General features: G+C 44.5%; 2 protein-coding genes across 2 annotated transcripts in view; both read left to right on the forward strand.

The window, feature by feature from the left end:
* Positions 1-11,577, forward strand: part of LOC143145971 (uncharacterized) — a 36,697-nt gene extending 25,120 nt beyond the window's left edge. Inside the window, exons 4-10 of the mRNA XM_076309861.1 lie at positions 3,436-3,866; positions 4,983-5,529; positions 6,169-6,412; positions 6,495-6,763; positions 7,702-9,483; positions 10,032-10,489; positions 10,905-11,577. Of these exons, the coding sequence (XP_076165976.1) occupies positions 3,436-3,866; positions 4,983-5,529; positions 6,169-6,412; positions 6,495-6,763; positions 7,702-9,483; positions 10,032-10,489; positions 10,905-11,069 (3,896 nt within the window). The 3' untranslated portion in view covers positions 11,070-11,577. The remainder of the gene's footprint in view (positions 1-3,435; positions 3,867-4,982; positions 5,530-6,168; positions 6,413-6,494; positions 6,764-7,701; positions 9,484-10,031; positions 10,490-10,904) is intronic.
* Positions 11,578-13,088: 1,511 nt separating this feature from the next.
* On the forward strand, positions 13,089-17,971 carry Pkc98e (Protein kinase C). Its single transcript, XM_076309314.1, has 9 exons — positions 13,089-13,426; positions 14,150-14,210; positions 14,274-14,499; positions 15,357-15,388; positions 15,999-16,069; positions 16,194-16,335; positions 16,420-16,986; positions 17,085-17,680; positions 17,796-17,971. The coding sequence occupies exons 1-9, from the start codon at positions 13,094-13,096 to the stop codon at positions 17,958-17,960; spliced, it is 2,193 nt and encodes a 730-aa protein (XP_076165429.1). The 5' UTR covers positions 13,089-13,093; the 3' UTR covers positions 17,961-17,971.
* Positions 17,972-18,484: the final 513 nt, after the last annotated feature.

Below are 18,484 nucleotides of genomic sequence, written 5' to 3' on the forward strand. Positions count from 1 at the left end.
GATAGACTGGAACGCTCGCTAACACCGATCGGTTTCGACAGGAGAGTCGTTTCCACGGTCGCGAGTCACGGCCAAATGAATTGGCCGCCCAAGGTCGGCGGGGAGCTACCCCCACCAGAGTGTTTTTTGCTCGGCGCGCCACCTACCGGGCCGCGTTACCGCGAAGCGTCGTGGAACTTGAATATTTCGATCGGTGTACACGTACGAGGAACCAAAACCGCGCGAAAGAATTATTCACCGGGTTGAACGTACTTGTTAATATTTCATAATAAATTAATGAATACAGACCAACCTGGAAACCCCTTAAAGAGTAAAGAGTAATTAATAGAAATATGTACGGGCTGGAATAATACATTCGTTAATTTCGATGATAAATTAATACGGACATGCCAACCTGAAAGCATCTGAAAAAGATAATTAATAGAAATATCATAGCAACGTTTCGCCTCCTTGTAATTTATAATACAACGCGGTGTCGTTCTATTTATCCTTGTTCTCGATCATTATCCTGCACGAGTTTTCCTGTTCGATAATATCGAAAATGATTCACCACTCGAGTGTACCAAGCTCGGAGACATTCTGTTTACCGTACGGATAATTAAGTAACCTCGTTTTAGGAACGCCCTGTATCGCTTTATAATTTACAACGTGGATTCCATTTATCCTGTTTCGTCTTGCGTTCAATAATTACGCCTTACACGAGTTTTCCTGCCCGATTGTATCAATTACCACCGTACTAGTTCCTAACCACCCGGTTTACTATTACCAATAATTAAACAGCGCCGGCAACGAAGATTTCGCGTATAATTGCATCTCTCTGTTGAAAACAAAGAAAGGAACGTTGGTTGAATTCGGTTAAAAAAGTCATTCGTTTCGTTCCAGCGAGTTTAAGCCTTTAACCGTGCGGCACGGAATTTAATCGCGAGCCTCGTGTGTCGTAACAGCGAAACTCGCATGTTGCGGCGTGGATTGAACACGAAACGATTGTAATAGAGCAGGAACGGCCTGGTGGAAGGAGGACGGCGGTCAACGAACCGGAAATTCGGGTAATCGGATGTGTCGGGGAGTTTCACTGGACTTTTATGAAGTCTTCAACGATGTGAGAACGTAGCGTATAGAGAGTCAAAGTAAAAAGCCGATTGACACGCTGGCGCGCGGTGTATTGATATTCCATAGGTTTCGCGCGCGCGCGTATGTGTGTGCGTGTGTTCGTGCACACTTTCGCCGTGATGAGTCCGCTCGAAACCTTTACGGGCAACTCGTTTCCTTTTCTCTTCAAACGATGTGTAAAAATTCCCGAAACTCGAAAATCCAATCGACCTCGATCCGTGAGAATCATTTTTTTTCTTTTTTTTTTTCTGTAAAGTACAGTTAAGAATACAACCGGTGACCCGTTCCATTTTCGCTTCGAACGACGCGCAAAAAAATTCTCGAAATTTTGAAAACGCAATCGACACGGATTGCGCGAGCAATTTTTGTTTTAGGGTGAAATATAATTGGAGAGTTTCGAGGAGAGTTGGCGAACGAGAACCAGAGTTTCGTTTTAGGTTAATGGCGGACCTATTCGATAAGAGGTTACAAAGATGGCGCTTTAAGAGTCACGTGTTCGTCGCGTTCGTAATAATTAATTTTCGATGCAAGTTTATATATATATAGTATATATTAAAAAAAAAGAAATGACTCCAATTACGAAATAGACGTTACACCAGGTCGTGAATCATTCAACGCCGTTTAATTTTGATCCTTAGTAGCATTTTAAGTTCTTTTATCTTCTTTTGTTTCACATCAGTTCACTTGTATAGATATTTACATTGTTTCTTTTCCATACATATTTTCTTCTTCGATACATTTCACCTTCTTCCTCTTTCTTCCATTCGTTTCGCTTATATTGACTTTCACATCATCCCCCTACGTGTATTTTCATCATACAATAAATTTTATCCTCTTCCGTTTACATTCGTTTACTTACCACTCACTTCCACATTATTTTTCCATAAAATATCTCCGTAAAATATCTCCAAATATCTCTCCAAAAAACATCAGGTTGTTCGAAAAGTCTTTCATTTTTTTTTTTTGGGGTGAAAATGAAACGATTGTTTCAGAGCGTGTAAACATTTCATTAAATTGTATATTCTCCATTTTGGAAAACGAAATCACTTTTCGGTACAAGCCAATACATTAATGGACTTTTCGTCTGCGAAATTCCCATCCCTTGTCGTGCACAAGGGTATTCCACTTAACCTACTGCGACCAAAAAGAAGGTGCTTCTCGGTGCAAAAGCGAATTAAAGGTGTCAAACGCCCTCGACGCGATACATCGCGGTCGATGTGTTGCATCGTTTCATCGCGTTCGAGGAGAGACGAGAAAGAAAGAAAGGAAAAAGAAGAAAGAAAAATAGAAAAAGAGTTCACGCAACTGGAGACACTCGCTTGTTAATCGAGCATTTCTTTTCGTTTCTCAGCGGAGCTCTCCGCCTACGGGCGCTGAGAGGCCAAGTGTCTGAGTCAGGCACTCGCCGCTGGAAACGCGCTGGTACCGCGTTAGGTAAGCGTAGAGTAAGTGTGGCAGTAGGATGCGAGGAACCGTTAGGTCGACTCCGGCTATTTTTATTATTATTATCGTTGCGCTACACTTTGGTCCCGAGCGTGCTCGAGAACGAAAGCAACGAGTCGCGCGGGACAACCGGGAGGACACCGATCGGTCTTGCTTCGATCCGACCTATAAAGAACGTACCTAAAACGGAACATTGATTATCGCCCCATTGCTTTATTTTTACATCCATCTCACGCCCCCTCGCCACGTCCGAGGAACTCGGTAAGAACCGTGGACAACTCCACGGATTCTAACCTCGAGATGTTGCCAGTCGCGTGATCGATTGTTGACGAGTACTCGTTTCGTTTTGCCAATGGGTGTCGTGGACGTCGCTGAACAGGTCTGTATTAGGTCTGTATTAGGTCTGGGTTAGGTCTGGGTTAGGTCTGGGTCAGGTTGACACTTTCGTCGAGTTAGCCTCACCACGTCGAAGACAAGACAGATTCTAATCTTGAAAAGTTACTCGTTGTAGTTGACGTTTTGGGTTAGGTCTGGATTAGGTCTGGGTTAGATCTGGGTTAGGTCTGTATTAGGTTTGGGTTAAGTCTGGGTCAGGTTGACACTTTCGTCGAGTTAGTCTTACCACTGTTTAGCTACGATCGACTACGAAACATTCGTTATTAAACAGATATCAAACCGATTACTTGTCAATCGACACGTTCTGTTCAAGTACAGTGTCATAGTTGAGGACACTGTTTAGCTACGATCGGCTACGAAACATTCATCAGATCGTAATCTCGGAAACTTACCTCAATAAAACGGATGTTTCGGTCACCGATCTTTTTATTTCCACCTGGGTAGCCTGTATACCTGGTCAAACACGATACTTTCGTCGAGTTGCAGAGCCATTGTTGAAGGCACTGGGTCGATGCCCGTCCTTCGAGGAGCAGAACGTATGCCCAGCCAGATCCCCCGCCTGCAAAAATGACTTCCAGTGCCAGGCGTCGGGCGAACGTTGCTGCAAGACTGCCTGCGGCCTCAGGTGCGTCGTTGGCGAGCTGACAGGTTGCGAGCAGTTGGCTCAGGCAGCTGTGAGGAGGTCACGGGCCTTGGGTCCCCGTGGACCGTCCCAGTTCATACCGAAATGCAAGAACGAGACCGGCGAGTTCGAGAGGATACAATGCGATTCGCGCGAGAACAGCTGCTGGTGCGTGGACGAGATCGGTGTCGAGGTACCGGGGACCAGAGGACCGGCCAAGGACGTCATCGACTGCGACCATCCACGAGAATGTCCAGCTCACAGCTGTCGAATGCTGTGTCCCTTGGGTTTCGAGGTAACCAACGTTTCAATCAATTTCGAGTACCGACAAATCGTTCGGGATTCGGGGTAGTGTGCACAGATCGCAAGAAGTCCCGTGAAATGGTACACAGGTTGTCTCGCTGGGTTTCGATACGTTTGATCCACTATCTTCGGTTAGTGTACGTGATTGCTTCGATTAACAACAATATGTTACAACAGAAGTTTCGCATCAGACGAGTTGCGTGGCACTCTGACCAATTAGACCAGTATTCCTCTCCCAGGACTTCTTGTCGATCGTGCACAGTATATAATTAGATGATTAGCCTAGTCTTAGGAATGTTACAATTAGTGAATGAATCGTGATTCGTTGATTTATCGCGTACGAATTTGAAGGACGGTACAAAGTGAACAGGATCGAGGAGTATAGCTTGGCCAAGCGAAAGCAACGTACCAAATGCGCATGCGTGTCAGTGAGAGTGTGATCGGCGCAAAGTTTCCCCCTCCACTTCTCATTCCGTGGTTTACGCGCTGATACGCCCCACTTTTGCGGTTGCATGCGTTCCTGATGGAATTGTGTTAAATTGCAGCAGAAACATTACCTAAGACTAAACGTACTTGAAACAGTTAGGTCTTCCGTAACCATCCTCGATGATTGTAAATTTAGCTATTCCAAGTTCTCCTTAATAGAGGTGATCACTGGGAAATGGATCATCTTTTTCTTCACGATTTCCACGTCAAAGAAGCTATAAACGAACACCTATCTCGTTCTCGTCAAGCCAGGCTATACATCCAACCCCAAACGCGCGAGAACAACGCAAATATTAAATGAAAGAACTGTCCATACTAAAAAATAAATAACAAAACTCACGTGACACCTAACCCTCTCACCGATTCGTCCAAATTCGACCAAAGTTTCTATCCCCACTCGTTCTTTCTCGGCCAAGCTGTACATTCGGCACCGAGCACGCTTGCGCGATTAGAGAACCGAAGCACCGTTCGTATTAAAAATCGTGTAACGGGATCTGGGTGTCACGACTCGGCCAGGGACGGTTAGAAATCATTGTACAACGATGCGGCCCCGTGTAATCGCATTTGTTCGACGGTGCTCTCACTCCGGGGCATGTTTCACATCGGCCACGAACATTAACAGATCGAGCCGAGAACGGGCTGCCCTAAATGCGAATGCCGGGATCCCTGCCGCGGGATCGCCTGTCCAGGGACCAGTCAAACGTGCGAGCTGATTGATGTAACATGCGCCCGTCCGCCGTGTCCGCCAATTCCCAGCTGTCGTAAAGCGAAATCACTGTCGACGATCTGCCCCGCCGGCGAGCCGTTGCAAATCACCGACTCACCGAGACCGTTTCTCTGCGGCGACTCGCCCGGGAAACCGAGCTGCCCGCCGATGTACAGCTGTCTGGTGGAGCCCAAACAGGAGTACGGTGTTTGCTGTCCGTCCAGCATTAATCTGAAAAGGCCCGGTACGTGCCCTGTAGAGGAGCCAACCATCTGCGGGATCCCCTGCCAGCACGATTTGAAGTGCCCCGGGCCCCAGAAGTGCTGCGACAGCGAACGATGCAATGGGAAGGTTTGCTCCGTACCCCAGGACCTCAGCGCATGTCACCGGGATCGCGTATTGGCGGAGATGCTCAGCATCTCGGAGAGGCAAGGACGCGGATACGTCCCACAGTGCACGGACGGTGAGTCGATAAAACTCTTACAACTTTGATCTTCGAATCGAAACGTACAGGGTGTCCTAGGAGGGAACCCGTATAACTTTACCGGTAGGTTACCTAGGGCATTTGGAATCAAAGAGGTATCCCACGGGGAAGCTTCTTGGTGTACTCGTTTCTCTTCTTTTTTTTTAGAAAGCTTTTGAAAGGAGCAAAGTCGAGCCAAGTGATTCTTCTTGGGTAACTTTCTTAACGTGAACGTCGAGGTAGAGTTATTTTGAAACAATGTCGTTTATTATTGTATCTGAGAAACGCGTAGACCGTTACCCCTATCCCTGTTTGTGCAACTCAGGAACGAGAAACACTTACCAGTTTAGAGATCAATCTTAAACCAGTTTAGAAATCTATCGGGCTGTTCGGAAAGTCATTTCGTTTGCCAAAATGGAGAATGTGTAATTTAATAAAATGTTTGTGCGTTCTAAAAAAATCGTGTTTCCCCAACAACAATGTATTGTGAACAACCCAATACTTTTGACGACTTCTTACTCCTAGAAGTCTAGATCCTCGAGCTCCCTACCTCATTGGCTCTCAACGAGGAACTGTGAATTGTCGTTAATTTTGCATCTGTACCTTTTGCTCTTATTTAACGATATGTCCGTTCTGCAGACGGTGGTTACGAGACCAGGCAATGCTCGAGAAACAGTTTGGTCTGCTGGTGCGTAGACAACAACGGCAGGAAGATATCCGGGTCGATGGGACCGGCCGAGGCAACCGACTGCAAGTCGATATCGAAGGGAAGATCCTTGCCAGCGTCCTGCGTGTCCCAACAGTGCGCCCAAGTCTGTCAATACGGATTCAAAACGGACGCCTCCGGGTGTCCCACTTGCGAGTGCGATAATCCGTGCGAAGGGTGAGCCAATCTCCATCGATGCGGACGTGAACAATCCTTGTCGCGTTGTTTCGCGTTTCTGAGTGTCTCTGTTTACCACCAGGTTCCCGTGTCCGGAGAAAGAGGAATGCGTATTGAGCCGGGAAGACGGATGCCCGGACTTCCTCTGCCCCACGAAACCGGAATGCAAAGCCAAGAAAGCTTACACGAGTCCCTGCATCTACGGGACCCCGTTGATCGACGACGAACGCAACGCGGTGATCTGCTCGGCGAACGACACTTGCCCCCAAGGCTACAACTGCACCGAAGTGCCCGAGGCGGGCCAATCAGTGTGCTGTATGACCTCAGCGAATTCGACGAAGGCGCAAACGAGTAAGAATTGCGGCTTGGTTAGCGGTACATGTGAACCCCGCTTTCGAGTACCAATGTTTACCCCGAATTCGAGTAACAGGGGGTCATCCCCGCCTCTGTTCGTTATCGAGTATCATCGGGAGTGGATGAGACGAGCTCGTGAGAAATCAAGGAAACGTAGTACAGATCTGAGTACACAGGATCGCTGATTTCAATCTGTAAATTGTTTCACGAACTGTTTATTAGTTTGTTAAAAAAAAAAAGGTTCAAGTTTGGACGTCCTTTGCACGTCCAGCCGCGAGAAACTAATTACGTTGAATCACTCCCCCCTGAGAAACGGAACTAGTTCCAATTGAAACAATTTGGGAGATAATTAATTGCATTTATTGATCAAAATGGGTCACCCTGTAGATACAAGGTGTCTCTTGCAATTTGTGAGATCCTCTTCGGAGTCGATCCACAACCCGAAAATTTCTTATCAATTTTGAGCGGAAGGTAAACTCCTGAAACGGGTCCCGGGCAATTGCAGAGCAATCCTGTGTACGGAATTCCGTAGAGACGTTCATGGAAACGTGACTTTAGGAGTACCCGTCAGCTAGGAAGAGGGAAAGAAACTTCTCGCGAACTCTCTACCGCGATAGAGCAAAATTTGTCGCGATATTGAAAATTTCTCGCAAACTTTCTACCGCGACAGGGATTCATTCGTCTTCGACGCAATATTGGAAATTTCCCACGAACTTTCTACCATGACAGAGCGAACTTGACACCGACGCAATGGTAGAAATTTCTCACGGACTTTCCAACGCGATAGGACATACTTGACATCGACGTAATATTAAAAAATTTCTCACGAACTCTCTCCACCATCATTGAGCGAACTTGAGATTCATGAGGTATTGAAAATTTCCCACGTACCTTGACCTCGACGCAATATTGTACCACGCGCCATTTTGTTTCAGTGTGCGAGTACCTGCGCGAGTTCAACGATCGCATGGAGGGCACACGCGACGACATGTCCCTGGCAATACCGCCGCCCCAGTGCGAGAAGGACGGCAACTACAAACCGTTGCAGTGTCATCAGGGCACCTGTTCCTGCGTGAACGAACGTGGCGTCTCGCTGAAGAACGGCGTGAATCGGAGCACCGATTGCAACGAGATGATAGACCTCCTCAAGCTCTGCGGATCACTGACCTGCGACTTGGCCTGCCCCTACGGTTACGAGGTGGACTCGACCGGTTGCGAGCAATGTCGTTGCCACGATCCCTGCAAGGACGTCTCGTGCGGACCCCACGAGACCTGCACGATGGTGGATGTAAACTGCGGCACTGGACAATACTGTCCAGCTGTACCCGCTTGTCTGGCTATGAAACCAGGTCAATGTCCGTACCTAGTGCCGAGCTCCTCGAGCTGCGAGCTTCAGTGTAGCAACGACCAGGAATGCTCCACCACTGAGAAGTGTTGCTCGACTGGCTGTGGCACGCAGTGCGTGACACCTGTAATGGCTACCGCGTGTCAGCACGCGAGAGCAGTGGCTGAACACGCGGCCAGAGAGTCTGGAGAACCTGCCAGAAGGACCTACATCCCCAGATGCGACCCCAGCGGGGCATTCGAACCGGTTCAGTGTCACAATGGCATGTGCTGGTGCGTGGACGAAGAGGGTAGAGAGGCGGCAGGCACCCGTGTGCTCGAAGGAGTGATACCCAAGTGCAGCACACCCCTCAGGTGCCCAGAGATCGATTGCAAACTAGACTGCTCCGAGGGATTCGAACTGGACCCGGACAGCGGTTGTCCTACGTGCTCCTGTCGCGATCCCTGCAAGAGTGTCACCTGTCGCGGTGAGAACGAGGCGTGTCGGATGGTGGAGGTAGCCTGTAGCGTGCCACCGTGTCCACCGGTACCGGTGTGTCTACCGAAGAAGGACAATCCCTGTCCTAACGGATCGCCTTTGTTGGACCAGGATGGTTCTGCGGCCACTTGCGGCCCTCATGGACGTCATTGTCCGTCTACCCACAAGTGCGAGCTCTCGCCCTTGGACGAGTACGCCGTCTGCTGTCCCAAACCTCGCGAAGTCTGCTTCGAACCACCCAGGAAGGCACCCTGCAACACCGGGATTGGTTTCAACGAGACCGACAGGTGGTACTTCGACCCGGAACGCAACGAATGCCGTAAGAAGACGGAGTGCACTCTGGGTCACAACGATTTCTCGAGTCGTCTGGTCTGCGACACGGTCTGCCCGGTGTTATCAGAGTGCGAGAGACTCCGCGAGAAGAACCTGAAGACCTCGCAGAGGCTCAAGCAGCCCATGTTCCTGCCCAGGTGTGACCCGGAGACTGGAATGTGGGAGTCGGTTCAGTGCCTGGAGCACGTGGGGGTCTGTTGGTGCGTCTACAGAAAGGGTCAGCCGGTGAAGGGGTCGCTCACCAGGGGACCAGAGCCCAAGTGCAACTTCAGACAGGCAAGACGGGGCGGCAGGGGACCGGTGATGCAGGAGATTGATCGCGAGATACAGGCGTTCACGGAGAACGCTCTGATCAATCTGGAGACAGACGAGAAGCAGATCGGGAAGGTGTTGGGAACCAGGTGTCAGGCGATGAAGGACAAAGGACACGTGCCGGCAATCTGCGACCGTCAGGGTAGATTCGAGCCGACACAATGTGCAGCGGACACCTGCTGGTGCGTCGACGAGGCTGGCAATCAACTCATCGGCTCCGAGCCCTTCATAAAGGGCACCAATATATGCCGTAAGTTGCGGTAGCTTTGCGCGTGAACTACTGTTGCCCTTTCTTGGATTAGAAGAATATTTAAGAGGGATGATTGCTACTCAAGCAATCTCAGAGGATGGCTACTCAAGGTGATCTCTCTGTTAAGAGATCTCTTTGTTCGTAATCTCTCTGTTGAGAGTCTTTTTGTTCATAATCTCTCTTTTAAGAGACTTCTCTGTTCGTAATCTATCTGTTAAGAGACCTCTCTGTTCATAATCTGTCTATTGAGAGATCTCTATCAAAGGTCTCTTCGTTGAGGGACGTCTCTATTAAGAAACCTCTCTGTTAAGAGATCTCCCCGTTGAGAGACCTCTCTGTTAAGAGATCTCTCTGTTGAGAGATCTCTCTGTTAAGAAATCTCTCCGTTGAGAGACCTCTCTGTTAAGAGATCTCTCCGTTGAAAGACGGTCTCTATTAACAGATCTCCCTGTTGAGAATCTTTCTGTTCATAATATTTCTTCAGATCGATGCACTAATAAACGAGACACATGCATTTTTAAATAATTACACGCATTTTGTGTGTCCAGTGCCAACACCGGTGGAAGCTGTCGCGGTCACCCTGCGTTTTCCGGGTCGGTTCCTCGCCGGTGACGAGGACGCTTTCGTGAGACACGCGGAGGACCTTCTCCGTGAACTGGGTGCCCGCGTGAGGAACGAGATACGAGTGGAAATCGGTCAAGACTCGGCTGTGCTCAGTTTCGAGATAATCGGACCGAACAAGGTCGACGTGGCGTTCCACTTGGAGGAGTTGACCAGAATCCAGAAACTGTCGATGCTCGGATCGTTCGCGGACGCTACCACGTCCCGTTTCACGCACAGGTCGACCCCGATGGCCAGGCAGAGCCGAATCGTCACTCTGGAGCAACGGGAGATACTCACGGAGGTGGAAACCTCCGTTTACCAGACAGCCACTCTGGTACTGGCGGCGGGAAGCGCTTTTATAATCAGCAGCTTGCTGATTCTGTTGATGTTGTATCGCAAAAAAGTATGGGTTCAATTTTTTATTAACAGCAGAACAAATATTGTTAACGTTTCCGAGGTTAGGTAGCTCTGCAAAGTCTAAGGAATAGTTTCACCTCTTGAAAGAAAATACTTGTCTCTGATTTTTGCCTCTAGAAATCTAGAAAGTTTCGTTAAAATCCGAAGGAGGTAGTTGGCAAATTTTTTTTATAAACGATAGAGAGGAAGGAAGGGAGAGGGCGGTTGTATATTATTTCTAACCTACTGGGACCTTGAACATTATCGTAGCTACGGTTAACGTTACTTGGACCGTTTGAAAATAGTTACAGTTCGTGAAATTAATTCGGTAGTTTGTTTTGCGTAACTGTACGGATTTTTAATCCAGTGAAAAATAAATGTTCGATAACGGAGGGTGTGAATTGCACGATCGTTTGTTTCAGATGAAGATGAAGGATCCGACGAAAGCGTTAGCGGCGGACCAACATTTCCTTGCGTATCAGCAGCCAGTGTATGTGATATCAGGGGCGGAGCAGGAGGAGAAGAAAAAGGAGATCGCCGAAGCGCAAGAGACCGCGTCCACATCGGACGTCGTCGTCGGCACATGAGAACGATCCGGGACACGATCGATGCGTTTCGATCGTTCTCAATTCGTACGCGGTAGTCATAATCGAAGTCATGTCTGCATAATCCACTTCTCTCATTTCGATGAAATATTTATTCTTTGTACGCGAAGACGCTACGCGGTCGCTCGAATCGACGACGATCGACCGAATGGATCGCAAGTTGTACGTCCTTTCGTCGTGCATCGTATAACGCAGAAAAAATAAAAAAATAAAAAGAATCCGCGACGCGGGACGTACACACTTGTGACACTTCACGGGGGGAAACGAAAACTGATTCGGTCGATCGCCGTAAAAGTAGTTTTTATTCGGAACGAGCGGATCTTCTCGCGGGTTTCTCAGTTACCGTCTGATCGACGGAGCCACCGGCGCAAAAATGTCCTGGCACGCCGAAGCAGCGCGAGGATGTCGTTGCGTCAATCGTATCGTGGGTGTAAATACTAGATTCGTACTATGTTCGTTTATTTATATAGCTCAATAAAGAACAGAAATCCCTTCATTCGCCGAGACCCGTTATTTCCGACTTTGTTCGCGCTATCTTTATTACCCGTTACCTTAAATCACCGTGTCTCCAACCAGAAACCCATTTCCCTGAATTTGAATCTGCAATTTGTGGTACGCGAAACGGATCGACGGAACGACACAGCGATATTTCCGTGACAACCGGAACGATAAGTATCATCGACTTCGATCATTCGTCAATGGTACATTTCGAACGAACGAGATTCAAAGTCGAAATAGTTCTCGACCTTTCAGCGATCGTTGGACGCCAGTGCCGTAAGTAGAAGTGTGCTTTTTTTAGCCAGACCTCCTCCAATCAGATGGCTACGCATCATTCTGTTTCCACTTGTTTCGCAAGCTCTCCGTGTAAATGCGAACAACGGAGTGTGTTCTCTGCGCGAAAGAATTGCGCTCGTCGCTACGATCTCATCGTATTCGAATCGAAAGATTTTCGCGTGAAAAATGCTGATGTGTTTTACGCGTCAAGTTCAGCGAATAAACTGTTCCGAGCACACGGGTGGAAACGCAGCCTGAACTTTCGACGGAAACGCACGAGATATTCCGAATGGCATCCGAGGCCGAGATCGAGTCGCCCTTTAGACGAAGCGCGGAGTGACCAATCGAGCGGTTCGGGTCGGTTGGGGCTGCCAAGGGACGGTAAACGAGTGTTTAACGCGATACGTCGTCCTCGTAATCGCGGGACAAGATTCTCGGGGTGTTGTAACTCGTGTCGTAATCGTTCTGTGACGCGACGGTAACGGTAAAAAAAAAAAATAATAAAAGGACACGGAGGATAGGAATCCGAGAAAGAGACAGAGGAGCTTAATGGCTCTCAGGAGATCGGAAATACAAGGACAGGCCTTGCACTCGCGAACGGGGCGCTCCGCAATAAGCAGCATCGCCTCGCGTTCGCTGGTCCCGTATCAACCTCTTCTGCGTTTCGCCTTCGACGACAAGCTCCTGTTGCTGTCGTCGCGAATTCAACTTACGTTTCCGTGCCTGTTATGCGTGAACGCGAAGCGAGCCGAGTGTTTATAACTGCACAGTGCTGGTGGCGGTGACGAAGGGAAAGGGAAAGGGAGGTGGAGAAGGAGAAACTTGGAAGAGAGATAAAGAGAGTGACACAGAGGAAAAGAGAGAGTGTACGTGCGTGTGTGAGGGAGTGAGAGGGAAAGGAGAGAGAGCCGAAGGCTCATCGGACGGGATATTCAAAGCGGTGCGCCACACATTTCCACGGAAGGTCGTTATTTACCGCGTGAACCTATTCGTAACATTTTTTTGAAGACGATTCCTCGATAGACGTATCGAACCGTCCGACAAACCTCTTCCGACCAGAACTTGTTGGAGACCGCGACGGTGGTTCGATCTAGTTGACTCGGGTAGTTAACTCAATTCTGGATAACCTGCTCGCACAATCTGAAGTGTCAGCTCGTCGACAGGCGTGACAGCCCGTCGACTGGCTCGTCCGTCCTCTATCCTCACTTTCTTGGTAATACCGTGTCGGATTCATGATGTTCACGGGGACGGTGAAGATCGAAATATGCGAGGCAGTCGGGCTAAGGGCGACGGATAAGCAACGCAAATTTTGGCAGGATGAACCTATACTCGATCCTTATGTTCAGCTGGACGTCGACGAGAATCATCTCGATCGGTCATCCACTAAGCCCAAAACCTTTGATCCGGTGTGGAACGAATCTTTCACCCATGAGGTCCAGGATGCAATAATGCTCGGACTTACTGTCTTTCATGATGCGGCGTTACCGCCGGATTATTTCGTCGCCAATTGCAGTATTCCTTTCGAGGAGCTTGTCAGTAGAAACGACAAAACTGCAGACTTTTGGGTTGGTTTTAAGTATACGCTTGTATTTGTTTTATTATTTAAATATAATATTGTTCAATTTTTCATTTAATAGTAGAATTGATTATTCATTTATATATTTATAATTTTTCGTATTTCCCTTTCTGTGTTTTTACCTCAGTACTAAATAGTTTGAACTTTTGAATACTTTTTAACTGAGGTCAATCTATTCAAGATTGTTTAGCATTAATGTTATGTTTGTTATCGATCTGTATAGTAAGCAAGCATTGTGTAATCTATGTTTGTGTACATTTCTATTACGACATTATAGGAGAATTCAAGGTAGTATGATAAGATTGTATCAATAATAACCAAGTAAAAGAGAGATACAAGATAGATGTTACTTAGATTTGAAATAGTTAACAATCAAACTGATTAGTTTTTTGGAGATGTTACGATTTGGCCAAAATTATGAAGATGTAAAGTATCCGAATGATATTTCAACTATATTATTAGTGAGCAGATAGTCTCAGTTATGCAAAGAAATTAAATGACATATGATTTTTTTCATTATGCAAGAATTTTAGTTTCATACAACGAAATCAAACTTTATATATTAATAATACTATAATCAAACAATATAGCTACCTTGAATTAAAATTTAAATTTGTTACATGTTTTAAGTGTGGTATATTATCTATAAATGTCAAAGTTTGTGTGGAATTGCTCATGATAAATTAGCAACATAAAACAAAATTTATTTTAGGTTGACCTTGAACCTCAAGGAAAACTAAGAGTTAGGATTGATCTCAAGTGGAATGACCAAGGTAAGTGATCGGTAATAATTAGATTGATTGCATGTAAGATACATTTCCATAATGAAATTTTAGATCAACAAAGAGGCTGTGGGGCAGGTAATGGAGAAGGAATTAGTGGCAGAGGTGGTGGAAGCATCACGGCTGGGAAAGAACTCAGGAGGGAGTTCAAAGAACGACAGGGTTTCAATCGGCGAAGGGGTGCAATGCGACGTAAGGTTCACCAAGCAAATGGTCACAAATTTATGGCTACTTTCCTGAGACAACCAACTTTCTGTTCTCACTGCCGTGAATTCATATGGTAGGTATTTTAGGACAAATATATTGATTACACTTGCTTAGGATCTACTTCACAAGCATATTCTAACTTTAATTCAAGGCATTTACTAATTTGAATCATTTCATGATATAAAACTCCATGCTCTTAATTTGGTGTGCATGGTTTGAAACATACTTTCTATTAAAGTTTGGTATCTGTAAGCATACCAAATTAACATGGGATTTGGGTACATTGGATTAATTTTGATAGTGTTGAAGTTGCATGTTTGGGTATTTGGTTTCTTATAATTTATTGTAGTATCATCAGGAGGATATATGGCTTCTCAAACACTACTATAAACATTCCTTTAAATACATCTTTCCTTAATTCAGTATCACAATAAATTTTCAATTAATTTATTAGCATATAACAATGTTTAGAGCACGGAAATGAAAATTTAACAAATGTTTTAGGTATATCAACTTTCAATCTCTATTGAATATTCTTTCTTTTTTTATCTCACTGCAGCAAAATAACAAACACATAATGTTTTGTGTATTGTTTTGAAATCAATTATTCAACCATAAATCGGCTGCATGCACTGGTTTTACAAGCGCATATTATGTGTACTGTTTGGTGAAACTACTTGCATATTAACAAGGTGTTGCAATATTTGTATAAGAGAGTTTATCGATATAGTAGTAGAATGTTTCTAGAAAAGTATTACACAAATGTAAGACAGACATACATATTGAGTGGTCATTTTCTTTTTTCCTAATTTTTCTTAAAAGGTTAGCATAAACATTTAATTATGGTTTATGGTCCAAGAAGGCATACGTATGTGTTTTATGAGGGTATACAAGGAGATGATGTGATGTGTTTTGTCTGTTGTATTTCAGGGGCTTGGGCAAGCAGGGCTATCAGTGTCAAGGTGAGGAGACACATACACGTTATTAACAGATATTATAATTATATATTTGCTTGCTCTATCTTTTGTGTGAACATATGTTTATCTAGGTGTGTGTGTATGTGTACATAGTTCTTTATAAAGAATTAAAGCATTTAGGAGAGTCAGAAACTTTCATAGTTCAGTTTAAAAACTTGAATTTTTTGACAATGTATAATTTAGTCCATGGCTCAATACTCGACACTGTGCTTTCTGTAATAATACTTAAAAAATTATACTTTATGGTTGTAATTCATCAATTAAGTTCTCACTGCAAATTATATTAGTTCTGATGTAACATGGTAATAAGCTGGGAAATCTTTCATTGCATGTCTTTGAATACAACGTAACAAATCACAAAGAGGTTCCAATGGTTTCATTTTATTGCATCCTTAGAAATCATATTCTGTCTTTAATGTTCAAGCTCATACTGTTTCTATGGCAAGACTATCACAACATCCACCGAGTTTTATTTATGCTTGTCATTTCGAATAAATGCGTCTAATCACGCATGCAGCCAGCTTTGGTCATGCTACGCTCAATGTTATTTACATAAAAATGTGTGAATATTAAATTACACATTATTGTGTTTCAGTTTGCACATGCGTAGTTCACAAGAGATGTCACAAGTTGGTTATTACAAAATGCCCAGGCATGAGAGACGAGGTAAATACAGTACGTTTTGTATGAATATTATTGTAATATCACGTTTGTGTATAAACACTGCAAAATTATATCATGGTCGTCTTTTTAAATTGTTTAGTGATATTTGAACAATATTGAATTTCAGTCAACTCATGACACGGAAAGTACTCGCTTCAACATAGACATGCCACACCGTTTTGCTGTACATAATTACAAAAGATTTACATTTTGTGATCATTGTGGCTCTCTTTTGTATGGTTTATACAAACAAGGCTTACAATGTGAAGGTAAGTTTATAGCATCATTAATTCTTAACATACAAAAAGATACTAATATACATTTAAATTTATTTACTGTTTTTTTTTGTGCAGCTTGTAATATAAATGTTCACAAAAGGTGCCAGAAAAATGTAGCAAATAACTGTGGTATAGACACAAAAGCTATGGCTGAAATTTTAAGTGCAATGAATATATCTCCAGATAAACAGATAAAAACTCCAAAGATTAATTATAGAACAACAACTTGTCAATCTGGTCAAACAGCTCCAACCGTAACCGTTACGGACACGTTATCAACGGATAATTTGCAAAAAGTTCAAAAATTAGAAGAGATGCCGATTGTCGCTACTGAAAATACAGTACCTGTTAGTGAAAGTCAAGTTAGAAAACTTGGTATCGAAGACTTTAATTTCATCAAAGTTCTTGGTAAAGGTAGTTTTGGAAAAGTGATGTTAGTAGAACGAAAAACGAATCCTGACGAGGTTTACGCCGTGAAAATCTTAAGAAAGGATGTAATTATACAAGACGACGATGTGGATTGCACGATGACGGAAAAGCGGATTTTAACGCTGGCAGCAAAACATCCTTTCCTCACAGCTATTCATAGTTGTTTCCAAACAAATGATCGATTGTTTTTTGTTATGGAGTTTGTAAATGGAGGTAAACATGATTTAAAAGAAACTTTTAAATAACATACCGAGGATGTATTCGTTACTTTCTGTTAACAAAAAGATTAATATAACTCTCGTTTGTTTTAGGCGATTTAATGTTTCATATTCAGAAAGCTCGAAAGTTTGATGAAGCAAGAGCACGCTTCTATGCGGCAGAAGTTACACTTGCGTTACAATTTCTTCATAAACATCATGTTATTTACCGGGATCTTAAATTAGACAATATTTTACTCGACCAAGAAGGTCACTGTAAACTAGCAGATTTTGGAATGTGTAAGGAGGGCATTATTGAAGGAGAAACGACTACGACAACATTTTGCGGTACTCCTGATTACATAGCGCCTGAAATCCTTCAAGAATTACAATACGGAGCGAGCGTCGACTGGTGGGCACTTGGCGTTTTAATGTATGAAATGATGGCCGGGCAACCACCTTTTGAGGCCGAAAATGAAGACGATTTATTCGAGTCCATTTTGCGGGATGATGTAGTTTACCCGAAATGGATTTCAGAAGAAGCAGTCTCAATTTTAATAGGATTTATGACAAAAAATCCTGCCGACAGGTTAGGTTGTGTTGCAGCTAATGGCCGCGAAGACGCCATAAAAGCACATCCATTTTTCCAAAGAATCGATTGGGATGCGCTCGAAGCGCGCAAAGTGAAACCACCAATCAGACCTAAAATTGTAAGCTTATATTGCAGACTTAATATTTTATTTGAATATTGCTTCACAGTATACATTTTGTTAGTTTACTTGTTAATTGAAAATGATTAAACGATTATCGTATTTCATTATTTAGAGAAGTGAAAAAGATACAATGAATTTCGATGCGGAATTCATAAAGGAAGATCCAGTATTGACACCAGAAGATCCAGACGAAGTGAGCTGTATCAATCAAGAAGAATTCCATGGCTTCTCTTTCGTCAACAAAGACTTCAATCCTGCTAGGTTTGGAGCACAATAAGGAACAGAAACCAGTGAACAAAGAAGAGGATACGATGTTAATATCAACTTAACGCTTCTTGCTTAAAAAGTTGGCGGAAATGCCAATCTGCAAAGCTGAACATCGGCGTTTTGAAGCTGCTCGGGGTCTCCTTTGTATTTCGTCTCCACCGGAGATCATTTTCTGTGTTATTGAAAGCAACATTCAAGCTGCAAGAAGTGGTGGAGATCATCGAAAAATTTGGAAACTTGAGCTAGGGTCTTCGACGTCTGTTTCGTATAAGAACTGACAGTTTTCGCAGAAATATCGATCGTTAATGAGTAAACGTGACGTTAATTTGGCACAAGTAGAAAAACGCGTTTGAATCTAATTGTGTGTTATGGATTTGGCGAAATCGCAGTTTTCGTTTCATTTTCATGAGAAGACGGAGACGAGCGTAATCGAGAGGAAACGCCAATGAGATTCAATTTGCGGCGTTAGAGGACAAATGTACTTTGGAAATCAAGTACTTTGGTTAAGGAAATTAGTACAAAAAAAGAAAAAAA

This window comes from Ptiloglossa arizonensis, chromosome 4, assembly GCF_051014685.1.
Source record: "Ptiloglossa arizonensis isolate GNS036 chromosome 4, iyPtiAriz1_principal, whole genome shotgun sequence".
NCBI lineage: Eukaryota > Metazoa > Arthropoda > Insecta > Hymenoptera > Colletidae > Ptiloglossa > Ptiloglossa arizonensis.

Bases quoted from the DNA above. Each gene is read 5' to 3' on its own strand.
- Pkc98e (XM_076309314.1), top strand. From the start codon at position 13,094: ATGATGTTCACGGGGACGGTGAAGATCGAAATATGCGAGGCAGTCGGG. The intron at 16,336-16,419 runs GTAAGTTTATAG...TTTTTTGTGCAG, and splicing joins ACAAGGCTTACAATGTGAAG to CTTGTAATATAAATGTTCAC. The intron at 17,681-17,795 runs GTAAGCTTATAT...TTCATTATTTAG, and splicing joins CACCAATCAGACCTAAAATT to AGAAGTGAAAAAGATACAAT.